The sequence below is a fragment of the Dama dama genome, chromosome 5, assembly GCF_033118175.1.
Source record: "Dama dama isolate Ldn47 chromosome 5, ASM3311817v1, whole genome shotgun sequence".
Taxonomy (NCBI): Eukaryota; Metazoa; Chordata; class Mammalia; order Artiodactyla; family Cervidae; genus Dama; species Dama dama.
In genome coordinates, this window is record NC_083685.1 from 110,463,992 (window position 1) to 110,481,936 (window position 17,945).

A 17,945-nucleotide genomic window follows, 5' to 3' on the forward strand; every position below is an offset into this window, starting at 1 on the left:
CCTGCTTATTTAACTTATATGCAGAGTACATCATGTGAAATGCCGGGCTGGATGAACCACAAGCTGGAATCAAGTTTGCTGGGAGAAATATCAATAAACTAAGATATGCAGATGCCACCATCCTTATGGCAGAAAGCAAAGAGGAACTGAAGAGCCTCTTGATGAAAGTGAAAGAAGAGAGGGAAAAAGTTGGCTTAAAAGTCAACATTCAAAAACTAAGATCATGGCATCTGGTCCCATCACTTCATGGCAAATAGATGGGGAAACAATGGAAATGGTGACAGACTTTCTTTTCTTGGACTCCAAAATCACTGCCGATGGTGACTGCAGCCATGAAATTAAAAGATGCTTGCTCCTTGGAGGAAAAGCTACAACCAACCTAGACAGCATATTAAAAAGCAGAGACATTACTTTGCCGACAAAGATGCATCTAGTCAAAGCTAGGGCTTTTCCAGTAGTCATGTATGGATGTGAGAGTTGGAGCATAAAGAAAGCTGAGCGCCGAAGAATTGATGTTTTGAACTGTGGTGTTGGAGAAGACTCTCAAGAGTCCCTTGGACTGCATGGAGATCAAATTAGTCAATCCTAAAGGAAATCAGTCCTGAATATTCATTGGAAGGACTGATACTGAAGCTGAAGCTCCAATTCTTTGGCCACCTGATGCAAAGAACTGACTAATTGGAAAAGATCCTGATGCTGGGAAAGATTGAAGGCAGGAAGAGAAGGGGACGACAGAGGATGAAATGGTTGGATGGTATAACCAACTCGATGGACATGAGTTTAAGCAAATTCTGGAAGTTGGTGATGGACAAGGAGGCCTGGCATGCTGTAGTATGTGGAGCTGCAAAGAGTAGGACATGACTGAGTGACTGAACTGAACTGAATTATGGTTTATCACAGGATATTGAATATAGCTCCCTGTTTTGTACTGCAGGACCTTGTTTATCCACTCTATATATATAATAGTTTGCATCTGCTAACCCCACACCCCACTTGACCCCTCTCCTCCCCTCCCCTTTGGCAACCACAAATCTGTTCTGTATGTCTGTGAGTGTATTTGTTTAATGCATTCTTATTAATGTCTACATTATATTCCATTGTCTGTATGCACATAGTTTATTTTTTACTGATGGCCATTCAGGCTGTTTCCATGCTTTTACTTTATTAGAAAATAATGTAACAAACATCCTTGCACATACCAGATCTCTGGGTCTAAGCATATTAAAGAATCTGACAGATCTTAATTGTCACATTATGAGGAATGGTCAGTCTCTGAGAGAACTCTTCTCCCTATCATTCCAATGAATTAGCTTTCCAAAGGAAGTGGCCATGTTCTCTTAATTTCTTAGGATATCCACATCATAACTCTTTATTATAACATATTATAACATTTTACACTTGACTGTTGCAATTTCCTTAAACCAGTTTCCAGATCTTTGGATAAGTTTTGTGGTGGGTAGACTGGGATCCATTGGAAAAGACCCTGAGGCTGAGAAAGATTAAGGGCAGGAGGAGAAAGGGACAACAGAGGATGAGATGGTTGGATGGCATCATCGATTCAGTGGATATGAACTTGGGAATACTCCGGGAGATGGTGAGGGACAGGGAAGCCTGGTGTGCTGCAGTCCACAGGGTTTCAAAGAGTTGGACATGACTTGGTGACTGAACAGCGACAATAGGCTGGAATCCGGTACCTGTCTTTGAAATGTCAAACAATAAAAATGTCAAACAATAACATATGAACACCCTGTCCTTAGTGTTTTATTCAGCCCTCTAAATAAATTTCACAATCCAAAATAATTCAATAATAATTTCAATTATTTAAATTTTTAAAGTTGAATGAGCTTATAACACATCTTATTGCATCTCAGCAAGTTGGCACTTATGAACCAGACCTTTCTGTATCTGTAAACCATCATTTAGTACAAATGCAGCATCTCAATGCATGCCAGGGAAACCCAGAATGAGGGTTTCACCTAAAGATAATCTTCAGAGTAGCCACATATTTTTGCCCTGACATGAGGCTAATACTAACCATAAACTTAGGTCCCCGGGTAGTACAGGACTGGAAGACTGGACCTGGGATGACTCATGGAGAGAGGCTTTCTTGATGAGACCATGATGGCCCAAAGGATGGGAGGCCACATATAAGCTGGTTTCCAAGTCAGTCCTTCTGTCTTTAATCAGGCTGAATCAGCAAGTTCACATTTCATAACTTTTCAGCAGGGAAGAAACATCCAAGTTTTAACTTGCTGTAATGCTTTGATGGGAAACACATGTTTGACTTGAGACAATGTTGCTCTTTTTCTCTGAATAGTAGTTGAGGCTTAGGTACTAACTTCATTCTCTGGTTACAGGGTGCTTTTAGGTTCATTTTTATTTTTTATTCAATGTGCCTACAAGAAAAAAGCTACATTACTTGATTGTTTTTATTATTAAGATACCATACGCTCATTCAGCTCCTATTGACTTTATATTTGAAGGTACAATTTACATGAATTACATTCAAGTTTACCCTATTGTAATATTTCATTTGAGTTTTTGTGCCAAGTTCCATGTTCTTTTCTTGAAGACTGGCTTGTGGGATTGATGATCTAATTTGTGATCTGGTCCTATTAAATTCCTTGAGTGGGAAAGTCCTTATAGAACCTGGCTTTGTCCTTTGCCTGTTTCTTCCTGAGACTGGCCAAATAAACCCTCTACCCTACTTTAACAGGCTTCATTTTCCCAGCAAGGCAAGACAGAGCTCTGAGGACCACTGATGGGGTAAAAGACTTCAGCCATGGAGAGCAGGGGAAAAGGAAACACCAGCTTGGCTATGTGACAATATTTGGTTAGAGATGTGGCTAGATTTGACAAGGGAGCAAATGTCTGAGCATCTCTTCTCTTTGGGACTTTGAAGGTTTTCAGAAATTTGGCACCCTATCACACATCCCATCTTCTTTCCTAAGATTTTTAGTTTGACCATTCTCCTAAGTGTCCTGCAAACATGAATTGTCAGATTCCTGTGGCTCTTCTGGTGGATACTGTGGAATCAAGCCCTTTAGTAGTAACATCCTGTATTGTCTGCTGTTTTCTTTGTGCTTTTAGCTTTCCTTTCCATCTAAAATGTAAACTTTTTGAAGTAAGAGACATATTTTTTGTTTCTTTTTATCTCATGAAATCCCCAGTTCAGTGATGGACAAAAAGAAACTATATATTAAGAATTTGAAAAATAATAGATATATGTGTATGTATAACTGAATCACTTTGTTGTATACCTGAAACTAACACAACATTGTCAATCAACTATAATATAAAACAGCCCCAGGTGGCTCAGTAGTAAAGAATCCACCTGTCAAGCAGGAGACTTGGGTTCGATCCCTGGGTTGGGAAGATCTCCTGGAGGATGAAAGGGCAACCCACTCCAGTATTCTTGCCTGGATGATCCCATGGACAGAGGAGCCTGGTGGGCTACAGTCCATGGGGTCGCAAAAGAGTTGGAAGGGGCTAGTGACTAAACAACAACATACTCTAATATAAAATCAAACTCAAAAATAAAAGCAGAAAAAAGAAATTAGACAGTAATTAATTATAGATTGATTATTCAAATAATCTCATCCTTCTTTGGGCTGAACTGTTAACTGCAGTTGTAGAGACCCTGAGGTCTAATCAACTATCAATGTGTTCTAATGTGATGTTGTTAAAATTTCCCACATACAAAATGGCTATAATTTTGATTCTCATGAAGAAGATACTATATAAATAATGTATAATACATATATTATTATTCATGATGATAATGCAGCTAGGTCATAACTGGTAGCTTCATTTCTAGGTTAAAGTATTGCATTTCTTAAAAAAATTCAGGAATAATTTAGTTAACTTGCAAAAGTAAGTTTATTGAAGCACAGAAACAATTAAAGCAAAGCTGTCTTTCAACTTTTTCAAGAGCATTCTAATAAGAAAAGAAGAGGATGCAGAAAAATTGGTTCATCTTCTATTTCTGGATAGATACTTTTCCCTGAAGTGATCCTGAAAGATGGCTAGATTGATGCAGTTTCTTCATTGGTGTCCTTTAGAGTTTTTTTTTTTTTTTCCTCTGAAAGACACTCTTGTTGATCTGGAAATTGCTTATTTCAGTTTCACCTCAGAAACATTGCTGACTTGAGATGAGATGACTTTGCCATCCACCACCTCTTCTATGATGGTCTTAGTCACTCTACTCTTGCTTGGGTCTGAAAATCGCAGAATCACAATGTCAGTCTCACAGAAACTCACAGAAACGTAGATCAAGAGAAATCCAAATGTATTCATTGAGTATGTTCTATCTGGGTAAGATGATGTGAACAACAGTACATACTTGCTGTTTGAGAAGCAAAGCATGTCTTTATGTTTCCATTATAAAATAATCAGAAACATGAAAAAAATATCTACCTCTGCTTTGGACAGAAATTCCAGATCTTGAGCCATCAGACATGGATGAATCCCTGGATCCCATGTTTCTGGATCCCGAACTTCTAAAATCAGATCCTCCAAAACCAGAACCACTGGAGAAAAAAAGAATTTGTTTGTTTTTGCACTTTGCAAAGGCAGGAGAAACCCTCCACGCAATGGACTCTTTCCCAAGATGGCAGCAGTCTTTTCATCGGACTGTGTAACTCTTGCATTATAAACACAAGTCTGGGTCCACACCCCTTTTTGTTATGCATAACATAAATACACCAGGGTCTGCATTTAGCATGTTCCTGACTTTCATTTACCCTCCTTCTCCATCAAGCAGGCGGCGGTAGGTCTCAATCTCCATCTCCAGGCGGGTCTTGATGTCCAGCAGCTGCTCATATTCTGCGTTCTGGCATTCGGTCTCACCCCGGATCTGGCAGATCTGCTCCTCCAGGCTGCTGATCTGCATCTGAATTTGCGACAGCTGCACCATGTAGTTGGCCTCCGTGTCAGCCAAGGTCCCTTCCAAGGAGCTTTTCTAAGAGAAAAGCAAATAAAAATTTCATCATGAAAACAAATCATTGGATGATTTTTAAAAAATACATTTTATAAGATACTAAGAGAAATGCACTTTCCATGAGTTACAACTTCTATGGCGCTCTCTGCTTCCTTAATTTTTCTTGCCATTATTTTTTAAACTAAATCTTTCATGGAAATAGATATATTATCTTTAACTGGAATGTCTTATGCTTTTGACAACCATAATACAGTCCTCCCTAATCCTGCTTTTATGACATGCCAAGTGGGACATCTTGGCAAAGAAAGGAAACCAACTGCTCAACTTCCCCGTTGGAGAGTTTTGAGAAGCTCTTTGCACAAACCATGGCCAGTTGGGACTGCAGCTCAATTTCCAGGGCTTGCAGAGTGCGTTTCAGTTCTGTGATCTCATTCTTGGCGGAACTGGCTGCCCCGGCATCAGTAGAGATCTGCGCTTGCAGTGAGGCACTCTAAATACAAATAAAATGCAGTTGTTGCAGGCTGGTGCAATGACAGGAAGTGGCTCACACGTGGCCACAGACTCAGAGGCTAAGGGTGATGATCTACCTGCTTGTTGAACTGCTCCTCGGCCTCACGGCGGTTCTGCTCAGCCAGCTCCTCATACTGTGCCCTCATGTCATTCAGTAACTTAGTCAGGTCCGTGCCTGGGGCAGCGTTCATTTCCACAGTCACGTCCCCTCCAGAGCTTCCTTGCATACTCTTCATTTCCTAGCACGAAGCAAAAAGGACCATAGTGATGGAAAGCAATGACCTCCCAGACTACCCTGGTGGTCCAGTGGTTAAGAATCCCCCTGCCAGGGCAGGGGATGGGTGCCACAACCACTCAAGCCGGTGTGCCCTAGAGCTGGTGCTCTGCAACAAGAGAAGCCAGCGCAATGAAGAGCAGCCCCTGATCGCCGCAACTAGAGAAATCAAGCAATGAAGACCCAGTGCAGCCAACAAAGAAAAGAGAAACTTAAAAGAAAAGCAATGATTTCCTAAGATGTGCATAAGCCAAGAAAAAGTTGAAACTAGGACACTGAAAGGAAAAAAAAAACCCCACCAAATTCACATATAATTTTTTCATGATTACTTTTTTTCCCTCCTGGTTACAGAAGCTGAAAGTCCATCCAGATGGAATTTATTTTATTTTTATAGAATGGATGTGGGGGAACCTCTGTAGGCCAGCATTGTTGATTAATGTGGACCCCGTTCCTACCTCCTCGTGGTTCTTCTTCAGGTAGGCCAGCTCCTCAGTGAGGCTCTCAATCTGCATCTCCAGGTCAGAGCGAGTCATGGTCAGGTCATCCAAGACTTTCCGCAGGCCATTGATGTCAGCCTCCACAGTCTGCCGGAGATGCAGCTCGTTCTCATATCTGGAAGAGTACAGTACAGCCCATTTCAAAGTACAGTACAGTCCATTCTCACATATGCAAGAAAACGTTTTGTCCCCTGAGCAATTTGATCAATGAACGATAAGTTTTCTCTTAGGAGTTTTCCCCTTGTAAAGCAAAATCTGAACCGTACATTAACTCTATTGATATCTGATATTTTTGACAGCAAAAATTTCATCCTGAAATTGCTTTCGTTTTGCTCTTGCTTGTGGAATGAGGGTTTTGTAAAATGTACCCTTGGGATGTTTGTGAATTTAGGTCTTGATCCCCTAAAAGATTTCTTTAAAATTTAGAATAAACTAAGCTAAGGGATTGAATTTTATTTTTCCTACAATGTTTGTTTTCAAGTCTTCACTTTTCTTACTTCAGTCTGAAGTCATCAGCAGCCAGTCTGGCATTATCAATTTGCAGAATGATCCCAGCATTTTCAATGGTGGCAGTAATGATCTAGAAAAGACAATAATAGTGAATAAATCATGGTTGCTATTTTTTTAAACCTATGTCTACATGCCCATCTGTGAGAGTAGATGTCTCCTGAGCGAACCTTTAAAAGTGAGTTAAAATTTGCTTAGTAATGACACCTGCATTGATGACCCTAATGTACTTAGACTACATCCTTCTGCAAAAATTAGCAGCCTGTACATTTGCTGGAATGAGCATGGAGCATTGTTTCACAGAACACAATCCTCTACATATTTTTGCTGTTTTGGAAGGTCAGTTATTCTATGAGCTTTTTCAGAAAATAAAAGAGTCTTTAAAAATATATTTCCCATACAACTATATCTAAACATTTTAGACTCCATCACATTCTCATACACTATTTGCACCAGGTTTTCGATGAAGAAAAATAGTTATAAGGCTATTTAAGTCTAGTAAGAGGCTAAAGGACATCAACCTGCCAGAATTAATCATGATGAAAAATTAGAGGAAGCTAATGTTGATTTATAGCCATCACTCTTAGGTTAATTAGCTACCTGGCATTGTGTAAATTCTACTTTTATGTAGAAATACTCAAATGTGAGATGCAAACAAAATTAATGTGTTGGGATGTCTTGTAATCCCGTTTTACACATACAACAAAACAAATATGTTTTCAAATAATTCTGTGACTTAAATCCATCATTCATGATCTGAATAAATGGGAAAGATACAGAAATAACAGAAACTCAGCATGGCTAGTGTCTCACCTGATTCCTGAGATCTTCAATGATTGGATAGTATTTGCTGTAATCTCTTCCAGCTCCACCATCCCCAGACCTGGGTCCAAATTTCTCATACCACTCCTTGATTTTGTTCTCTAGGTCAGCGTTGGCTTCTTCCAGGGCCCTGACTTTATCCAGGTAATTGGCCAGCCGGTCATTGAGGTTCTGCATGGTTTGCTTTTCACCTCCAGAGAAAAGCCCCCCGTCACCAAGGCTACCACCCAGGCCAGCACCCACGCCACCACCATAGCTGTAGAAACCTCCACGAGCGCCTCCGCCGTACCCCGCACTCCCGCCGAAGCCAGAAGCCCCGCCAAAGCTAGAGCCCCCGCCGAAGCCAGAACCCCCGCCAAAGCTAGAGCCCCCGCCAAAGCCAATCCCAGAACCCGAAGCTCCTCCAAAACCGCCCCCTATGGAGGAGCTACCAAAGCCCCCTCCAAAGCCTCCGCTTGCGCCCCCACTCAGGCCACAGCTGCCGGCCCCTCCTCGGAAGCCCCGGGCAGAGCCTCCCCCGAGACCGTATCTGCTTCCGCTGCTGAAGCTGCTGCCACCAGCAGAAACCCTGACGGAGCTGCTGCCTCCAGCCCTGGAGGAGGACATGCGAGATGAGCAAGACATGGTGTTCCTGCGAAGGTCTGGCTTGTCCAGGTGAGTAGGAGAGGTGATCGTGAAGAACCTATTTGCAGGCTGCCTCTTGGGCCCTTATATACACACTTTTAGGGTGTTCCTTGGCTGTGTCACTTCTTAATCCCTGTAACACCTTTGCTAATCTGCAACTGCATACTTTTTCCCCCTCTGAACCCACTCTACTGGCTCATTCTCTGAAGCTAGGTCAGAGCCTCGGGGCCTCTACTAAATTAAGAGAGAAATAAGGTGGAGCAAAGCAAAAAAAAATATTTTTCAGAATTACAGTTTTAATCTTTCAGAGGTTTGGTGACTGATAACTCTTTTCTGAAAGAGTAATTGTGTTAAATTTGCTTCATGATTTCCCAATTGCAGGGCACATCCCCAGATTAACAGGTGTAATGAAAATATACTTAATATGATGAGAATGGAAATTTCCCATCAAACTTGCGACTTTTTGTTCACTTTGTTCTCTTTAAGTTGAAATGAGCTTTAGCATCAGCATTTCTTTCGGGTTTGCTTGTCCTTCTCTGTTTCAATTGCCTATTTCTAAGGTTTTTGAATTTTGTGACTTTAGATGATTGTCTTCCTTTGTATAATATTTTGAGATCGAATTAGCTATTTCTACTGTTACTAAGAAACTCTGAAACAATAGTATTCCACATTTATATGTATGCATTATTAGATCTTAATGACGTTTATTTGCTCAGAGAAAGTCTAAGAAAGATTGAGAAAGTGTTCAGGCAGATGGTTTTAGTATTACATCAGAGTTAGCGGTGTGATGCTGTGCTGCAAAGATGCTTTTCTTTCTGACTGAACTGGAATATGAAATAATGATACTGGTGACTTAAAAAACAGTCACAACCTAGAAGCTGAGAGTTATGTTTTGTTCCCAGGCTTCAGGTCCTAAAAATTCCCACCAACTAAAGCATGACTCTCTACTTCTAGGTTGTGACTATTTTTTTTAAGTCAACAACATCAACTTCCTTCTTTAGAATCAGATCTTAAGAAATGAAGAGATAATGTTGATTTTGTTGATAACTAGAGAAGAGGATCTGAATCACTCCTTTTAAAATTTATTTATTCATTCATTCATTTATTTTTGGCTGCACCATGAGGCACTCAGGATCTTAGTTCCCCAACCAGAGAGTGAACTGTGTCCCTTGCAGTGGATGTGCGGAATCTTAACCACTGGACTGCCAGGAAATTCCCTAAATTTACTTTATTTTTTATTTTATTTTAAAAAAATTTTATGTGATTCACTTCTGAGAACCAGTGTTAGGCTTGGAGTTGTTTTGCAGATACCCAAACCTGGAGTTTCCAGTCTACTCTCTGCTCAGGTTTTTTCTGTTTTTGTTTGAAAGATATTTAGAAAAGAGGATCTAGATCCACTTCTGATAACTAACGTTATGGTTGAGATCATATTTCATAGATACTGAAATCTAGAATCCTCCCCCGTTGTTCACTTTCTGCTTCCTGTTTTTCTGTCCCTTTGTTCTTTAGATTATTTCCATTTGCCTCTGCTAGTAGTTTCTCTGGTTTGAAAGTTTTTTTTTTGTTTTTTTTTTTTCTGTTTAGATATACTGCATGATTCTATTTATATGAGGTACCTGGTATAGTCAAATTCAGAGACCAAAAATAGATTGGTTGTTGCCAGTGACTTGGGGAGGGGAAATTAGTTGTTTAATGGGTACAGGGTTTTAGTTTTGCAAGAGAAAGGAGTTCTGGAGGTTGGTCACATAATAATGTGAATGTACATAACATTCCTGAACTGTACACTGAAAAATCATTTAGATGGTAAATTTTACATTATGGGCATTTTGCAGCAATTTTTAAAAAGTGGGTTTTTTAGGAAGGTATAGATGCTTTCAAAAATATTTCTTGGCTTGCTGAGCTTTAGGCCCAAGTCGCTGACTTTTATTTACAACTTTCTTGCTTATCTTGGCAGTCTCTGTTAAACTGTGTGAGTTCTTGAATCTTTATATTCAATTGTTTGTTGTCCAGTGTTCTGCCTGCTTTGATTTCTTTCTTAGACTGCCTTTGATGGGGACATATTATTAAACAGGTGATTGTTCCTTTTACTGTGTAACTCTTTAGGTTCTTAGCTTTTAGGTTCTACTGTTTTTGCAGTAATGGTGTGTCACTGTTTTTACTTTTAGTGCATCAGTGCTTTGAGGATTCAAGGTGTTTCCTAAACTTTAAATCGTTAAACTGGGAGTAGTTCTCATTACACTGTACTAAGGTAAGTTAAAAAGTGCACCGCCCATTAAAGTACTTTGGTCACCTTGCCTAACCTCTCCCCAAAGCTATGAAACTAAAGAAGTCTAAACAGTAATGGGTAAATTATATGCAAATATTAGGGTTCTGGGAGGAACAGTCCCTTTCTTTTCCTTCCTTTTCAAATGATGAAATGTAATCTTTCCACTTTCATAAAGGCTGGCATTTGGCTAAAAAGTATAAAGAAAGGCACAACACCTAAGTGGAAGAAACTTGGTGAAACTTAGAAATTTCAGATCCTGGGTAGAAAGAGCTTTAGGTGAGAAGAATGAGAAGAGACAAAGTTTAGCAGTATCTTTGGCCTCTGAATTTTTCCTGCGGTTTGTGGAGTTTTTCTATAGCTGTCATCTGAGTTGTAGCAGTTTCAGTTTGGAAACTTTATGTATCGTCTATTTTGGGATATTTAGATATTTGAGTCTTAACTGAGGAAGCTTGAGATGACTGAGGTATTCTTGTTTCTTATTTTTAGCTTTCTTCTTGATACAATTTTAAAAGCTGACATCTATCTCTTCTTTGTTTTTAAAACTCAGTTTAAAAATTCACTTATTCTGGAAATTCTCTGGCAGTTCAGTCTTTAGAACTCAGAGCTGTCACGCTGGGACCTGGGTTCGATCCCTGGTTAGGGAACTAAGATCCCGCAGAAAAAAAAACTAAGTGATTCTGAGATACGTCTCTGATATTATTCTTTTATTCTTTATTCTATACTTTGGAGATGACTGCTGGGAAAGGCATTTAATAAGTAAATGACCATTGTGTATGTGTGTGTGCTCAGTTATGTCTGACTGTTTGTGACCCCAGGGACTGTAGCCTGCCAGGATCCTCTGTCTATGGAATTTTCCAGGCAAGAATACTGGGTCAGGTTGCCATTTCTTACTCCAGGGGATCTTCCTGACCCAGGGATCAAACCCATGTCTCCTGCATATCCTGTGTTGGCAGGTGGATTCTTTACCATGGAGTCACATGGGAAGCCTGGCCTCAAATTCTTTTCTTTTCTTTTTTTTTTTTTGAGATTTCATAGCTTCATTTTATTTTTTATTTATTTTTCAAATTCTTTACCTAATGAGGCAGTGGGTGAATAAATGTGGAGGTAAACCCATAGGAATTCCCTCTGTTTGGATTTCCTTAAATGCATTTTTATGCTTTCTCTTTCTATGTGCCTTTTCTTTTAAATAGTGACTCTATCCAACAGACTAATCTAGATTCCGTGAGTTACAAACTGTCTGGAATGTTGGCATTTCACGAATTAAAGAATTTTAATCACATATGTAAATAAAGTGTTCTTCCTGTTTGAAGTGTTAGAATTCTTTAATAAACCTTAGTCCCTGTTGTTCTCAGACATCCCTGAATTTAATAATTTGTTTACTTAAAATAATGATTTGCCAAAGATTACACATTAGTTCTCGGCATTTCTTTCACCTGTAAAATGAAAGCTTTCAGAATTGGATGAGGTTCCAGTGAAACAGAACATTCAGGAATGCTGGCTTCAGTGCCTGGCATCTGGTAGTTTTTTTTAATATATAATTGTTTAAAAGCAATAGACTGAATCCTGGGTGTCCAGGCTCCCAGCTCAATGCTCTGCCTTCAGTTCCATGTATGTTTGATTACTTTGTGATTAGCAGTTCATTTATTTATGTATTTTTACCTGTGAAGGATCATATAAATGACACTTCACTGTAGCACCTGACTTTTGTAATAAGTGCAGAATGATTTGCCAATAGTAACCAGCAGCATTTTTTTTTGTGAGATGGATTTGTATTTTAAAAGATTTCAGAGGAATAAGCTGCATGTTTTTAGATTAGGAGGAAAACTAAACACTAAAGAATGTGGCATGTTGCCCCTGATTAATCTTTTGAGTTAATAATAGAATGATCTCAGGGTACCTACCGTCTGTTCATTCCAGAGAATACTGAGATAAAAGCACAAGATCAGATTAGCTAAGGGAAGGAAGTGGGCACCAGAGAATTTGTGGCGTGTTGACAGAAATTTTGGTGGCAGATAGCCGGGGAAAGGGAAAAGCTCCAATTTGATGTGTGTACAGTCTCTCTGTGGAGAGTCACTAAGTATTCCTTGAAATGAATGAAATACAGCCTGGCCTGACTTGCTTTGTGAACACTTTGATCACTTTTGTCCCCTACTGTTTGTTCTGCCTTCGAAGTCTTTATTTCTCCATCTTCTGGGTTTGTGATTGTGTGTGTGTGTTGGAAGGGTTATTGGTGAGGAGAGGTGTTATTTGTGGAGGGAGCAGCAAGGACATGCCAGAATGAGCTGGAGTCTCCCTTGTAGAGAATCATTTTTTAGATTCGTGTCCTGGTGGTGGCCACTGTGAGCCCCACCAGGCTCAACTACTTGGAGGAAAAAAAATTTTTTTGCAACAAGAAGTATTCTGAGAGGTGGTTCTAGTTGGATCTGGCATCATCCCTAAATCGATTTCAACCCGGTGCTCTTGTCAGACACCAAAGAAGTTACAGATAGAGCAGAAATCCACCAATGCTGTGAGTGCTTATCTTCCTTCACATCTTCCTCTCCTTTCCTGAATTCTTTCCCTGTTATCTTTCCATTCTTCTCTTGGTAGCTTCAGTTAAGTGTGTCTGCTTAAGGCCTTTGCTTCCCCACCTGCATCTGTTCGGTGACATTTTGCCAAATTTTGTTCTGAAAGAAAAGACTTAGCTTTGTACTTGTCGTGTTTGAAGACTCTAGAATTCCTTTACACAGCTCAGTTCCCTAATTTTCCTGAAGATCCTTGAGTCAGTTTATGGAGAGTTAGGAGAACAGACACGTGACTTTGTATGTGCTAAGTTGCTTTAGTCATGTCCTATATGGACTGTAGCCCACCAGGTTCCCCGGTTCATGGAATTCTCCAGGCATGAACACTGGAGAGGGCTGCCATTTCCTTCGCCAGGGGATCTTCCCCACCCAGGGAACCGGCCAGCTTCGCTTAGGTCTCCTGTATTGGTAGGTGTGTTCATTATCTCTAGCGCCACCTAGTGACTGAGTAGAGGTGGAGATTTAAGATGGGTTGAAGTAAGAATAGCCAGGAGAGATAAGAAAGCCTTCTTTAGTGATCAATGCAAAGAAATAGAGGAAAACAATAAACATGAAAAACTAGAGATCTCTTCAAGAAAATTAGGGATACCAAGGGGACGTTTCATGCAAAGATGGGCGCAATAAAGGACAGAAATGGTATGGACCTAACAGAAGCAGAAGATACTAAGAAGAGGTGGCAAGAATATACAGAAGAATTATACAAAAAAGATCTTCACGACCCAGATAATCACGATGGTGTGATCACTCACCTAGAGCCAGACATCAAGAATGCGAAGTCAAGTGGACCTTAGGAAGCATCACTACGAACAAAGCTAGTGGAGGTGATGGAATTCCAGTTGAGCTATTTCAGATCCTGAAAGATGATGCTGTGAAAGTGCTGCACTCAATATGCCAGCATATTTTGAAAACTCAGCAGTGGCCACAGGACTGGAAAAGGTCAGTTTTCATTCCAATTCCAAAGAAAGGCAATGCCAAAGAATGCTTAAACTAGCACCCAATTTTACTCATCTCACATGCTAGCAAAGTAATGCTCAAAATTCTCCAAGCCAGGCTTCAACAGTTCGTGAACTTCCAGATGTTCAAGCTGGTCTTAGAAAAGGCAGAGGAACCTGATAACAAATTGCCAACATCAATTGGATCATTGAAAAAGCAAAAGCAAGAGAGTTCCAGAAAAACATCTATTTCTGCTTTATTGACTATGTCAAAGGCTTTGACTGTGTGGATCACAATAAATTGTGGAAAATTCTGAAAGAGATGGGAATACCAGACCACCTGACCTGCCTCCTGAGAAATCTGTATTCAGGTCAAGAAGCAACAGTTAGGACTGGACATGGAACAAAAGACTGGTTCCAAATCGGGAAAGGAGTATGTCAAGGCTGTATATTGTAAAACACCCTGTTTATTTAACTTATATGCAGAGTACACCATGGGAAATGCTGGACTGGATGAAGCACAAGCTGGAATCAAGATTGCCGGGAGAAATATCAATAACCTCAGATATGCAGATGACACCATCCTTATGGCAGAAGGTGAAGAAGAACTAAAGAGTCTCTTGATGAAAGTGAAAGAGGAGAGTGAAAAAGTTGGCTTAAAGCTCAGCATTCAGAAAACTAAGATTATGGCCTCTGGTCCCATCACTTCATGGGAAATAGATAGGGAAACAGTGGAAACAGTGGCTGATTTTATTTTTTTGGGCTCCAAAATCACTGCAGAAGGTGACTGCAGCCATGAAATTAAAAGATGCTTGCTCCTTGGAAGAAAAGTTATGATCAGCCTAGATAGCATATTAAAAAGCAGAGACATTACTTTTCCAACAAAGGTCCATCTAGTCAAAGCTTTGAGTTGGACTATAAAGAAAGCTGAGCACCGAAAAATTGATGCTTTTGAACTGTGGTGTTAGAGAAGACTTTTGAGAGTCTCTTGGACTGCAAGGAGATCAAATCAGTCCATCCTAAAGGAAATCAGTCCTGAATATTCCTTGGAAGGACTGAACTGAAGCTGAAACTCCAATACTTTGGTCACCTGATTCGAAGAACTGACTCATTGGAAAAGACCCTTATGCTGGGAATGATTGAAGGTGGGAGGAGAAGGGGACAACAGAGGATGAGATGGTTGGATGGCATCACTCGCTCAATGGACCTGAGTTTGAGTAAGCTTCAGGAGTTGGTGATGGACAGGGAAGCCTGGTGTGCTGCAGTCCATGGGGTCGAAAGAAGTTGGACATGAGTGAGTGACTGAACTGAGCTGAACTGAACTAAGCACAGAGTTGGACTGTTTTTGCTTGAAAGGTCCTTTTGGATCTTCCTTCATACAAGGTAGACAGCATCTATTTAGAGGACTCACAGACAGCTATAACCCAGATGGTAACGTGAGTGGCATGACCCAGGCTCCCATGTCTCTCGCCATTACTGAGTCAGTTTGCTGGGCAGTCTCCTCTCTGTCTCTCTGAGGTTGACCCCTCAGCTTCTTCTGACTTTTTTTTTTTTTTTTTTTGAGCAGGTCACTTTTCTTGAGTCTCCAGAAAGTTGGGGACTCAACCTTCTGAGCTATAAAGTGACCCCATGTGGCCATCCTTCCCCAAAATGGTCACAGTCACCGTTGCTAAGGGCTCTCAGGCCCTAACCTCATGGCTTTTTAAAAAAGAATTTATTTATCTGGCTGCATTAGTTGTGAGATCTTTGCATCATGTGCACGGACTCTCTAGCTGTGGCATATGTGCCCTCAAACTTGAGCAAGTACAAAAAAAGTGGAAATGCCTCCCTTAGAACTGCTCCTTGGAATCAGCTGACCTCAGGAGAAGCAGACTCTTTTCCTGTCAGATCCCAGAGGTCTTTTCTCCTTGCTTGCCCTGCTTCCTCTCCAAAGATTCTGTGTATCTCTGCCTGCCTCCTATTTTAGTCTATTTAAAAAAAACTCTTTTCTGCATGATTTTGACATGCTTGTATATTTCTGACATCAGAGCAATCTTCCTACTGCAAGAGTCTTTCTAAGGAAAATCATCCTTATCTAAGTCCAGATTTGTTTTTATTTGACACAATTAGAATTCAGCAATAAAAAGACAACTGGAACAACCTTAATTTGTAAACTCAGACACATTCTCCTAAACTCCTGGACCAAAGAAAATCAAACCCCATATTACGAACCAACTAGAAAGTAATGAAGAAAACTCCAGACCTGGACTTTTGAGTTATAGCTAAAATTGTAGAGGAAAATTCATAACCTCAAATAGCTGCATTATTAAAGAGAGACTAACAATGAAGAACCTTACTACAAAATTTTTTTTAGTTTTTTTTTTTTGATGTGGACCACTTTTAAAGTCTTTATTGAATTTGTTACAATACTGTTTCCGTTTCATGTTTTGGTTTTTGGCCGCCAGGCATGTGGGTTCTTAGCTCCCTGACCAGGGATTGAATGTGCGCCCCCTGCACTGGGGAGCAAAGTCTTAACCACTGGACTGCCAGGGATGTCCCTACAAAATTTTTTTTAAAAGAACAACAAAATAAAATAGATGAATAAGAAGAAGAGCTGACATCGAGATAGAAAATAACAAATACATACAGATGCTCAGAAACTGATTCTTTAAAGAGACCATTAAAATAGATGACATCTTTGTGGTTCTGATTTAGGAAAAGAGAGAGAGATTAAGAAGTACAGAATTAGGAATGGGAGAGGAGACATAACTGTGGGTACAGGAAAGGTGAAAATAATAAGAGAATGCCATGTACAAATTAATGGAACACTTGGAAATCTTCCTAGTACTTAGCCAAATTGTTTTTTGCTTGTGAGAGAAGAGGCACAGGGCTGACCCTAGGGGAACACGGCTGTTGGGAAACCATTGCAGAGCTGTGGCCTCAGATGGGAAGGGTTCACAGGACAGGGCAAGTATGAATTGGGAGGTTGTAGATCTGGGCCAGGCTTGGGAGGATTGAACCTGGGGGCCAGTCTGTATGGTTACTATTGCATGAAGGGAACAGGTGGGAATGCTGATTAAGAAGCCAGATCTTTTCAGGAAGGGAGAAAATGAACCAAGACTTAGCTCTAATGTGGGGCTTGACTAGATGAATGAGAAACAGGTCCCGGCAAGCAATAGTTCTCCTCTGGTGCCTGCGCCCTGGAAGGAGGCAGAGAAACCTGGTGTCTGGGAATCTGAGGTTGAAGAGTGCATGGGGGTAAGCCTAGCGTTCTTCCCACAGTGGCGTTCAACAGTAAGTCCAGGGCCTACCATTGCCGTTCTCGGTGCAGAGTAGACACACGTATTGATATTTCTTCTTTAAAAGTCTTTATTGAATTTGTCACAGCACTGCTTCTGTTTTATGTTTTGATTTTTTGGCTGTGAGGCAGGTGGAAGCTTAGTACCCCGGTCAGGGATGGAACCCAGGCCCTCTGCAATGGAAGGCGAAGTCTTAACCACTGCCAGGGAAGTCCCTGATACTTCTAGAAAGGGTAAATGGGTGATGTTTGGACACTGACCTATCACCTCTTCGTGGTAGGTGACTGAGTGTTTCTAGAAGCACTTTGTATGATTCGTCCTGGAGCCAGCCGAGAACCCAAACCATGCCCGGTTCTCTTCTTTCCGTGTGTCCACATTTCACCACCATTCAAACCCTGCCTCTTCTAGAACGGGTTTCTTATCCCAGTCACCAGCTCCTAATTTACCAGCTTCTCCTCCCCATGACTTCTTCTTTCTTAATTGTTCTTAAAGTTTCTATGACATTACTTACCACTTGACTACTCTTTTATTTTTCCTTTAAGATTAAAAATAGGAACATATTCATTGTAAAAACATTTAAACAAACAGATGGTTTTTCTTGGAAGACTCAAAAATTTTACTGATATTTATCACAGAAAAAATTGGAAAATATATATAAACATGAAGCAGGAATAAACATCACCCATATTTTCACTACCAGTGAATAACCACTGTTAACACTTATAGGTATATTGT

General features: G+C 40.4%; 1 protein-coding gene and 1 long non-coding RNA gene across 5 annotated transcripts in view; one reads left to right on the plus strand and one right to left on the minus strand.

Moving 5' to 3' along the window:
- Window positions 1-3,861: 3,861 nt before the first annotated feature.
- On the minus strand, window positions 3,862-8,173 carry KRT24 (keratin 24). 2 transcript variants are annotated; one of them, XM_061143975.1, is made up of 9 exons: window positions 7,981-8,172; window positions 7,541-7,740; window positions 6,718-6,800; window positions 6,179-6,335; window positions 5,527-5,688; window positions 5,304-5,429; window positions 4,743-4,960; window positions 4,417-4,529; window positions 3,862-4,217 (listed from the first exon to the last, which is right to left on the minus strand). In XM_061143975.1, the coding sequence occupies exons 1-9, from the start codon at window positions 8,153-8,155 to the stop codon at window positions 4,114-4,116; spliced, it is 1,338 nt and encodes a 445-aa protein (XP_060999958.1). In that variant the 5' UTR covers window positions 8,156-8,172; the 3' UTR covers window positions 3,862-4,113. The 2 variants fall into 2 exon arrangements, with proteins under 2 accessions (XP_060999958.1, XP_060999956.1); XM_061143973.1 differs by having other exon boundaries at window positions 7,541-8,173.
- The window catches only part of LOC133057464 (uncharacterized), a 36,394-nt gene continuing 26,090 nt past the window's right edge, over window positions 7,642-17,945 (plus strand). For all 3 annotated transcript variants that reach the window (XR_009693032.1, XR_009693033.1, XR_009693031.1), the window contains exons 1-3: window positions 7,642-7,693; window positions 8,021-8,203; window positions 10,339-10,421. This is a non-coding gene — a long non-coding RNA (uncharacterized LOC133057464). The remainder of the gene's footprint in view (window positions 7,694-8,020; window positions 8,204-10,338; window positions 10,422-17,945) is intronic.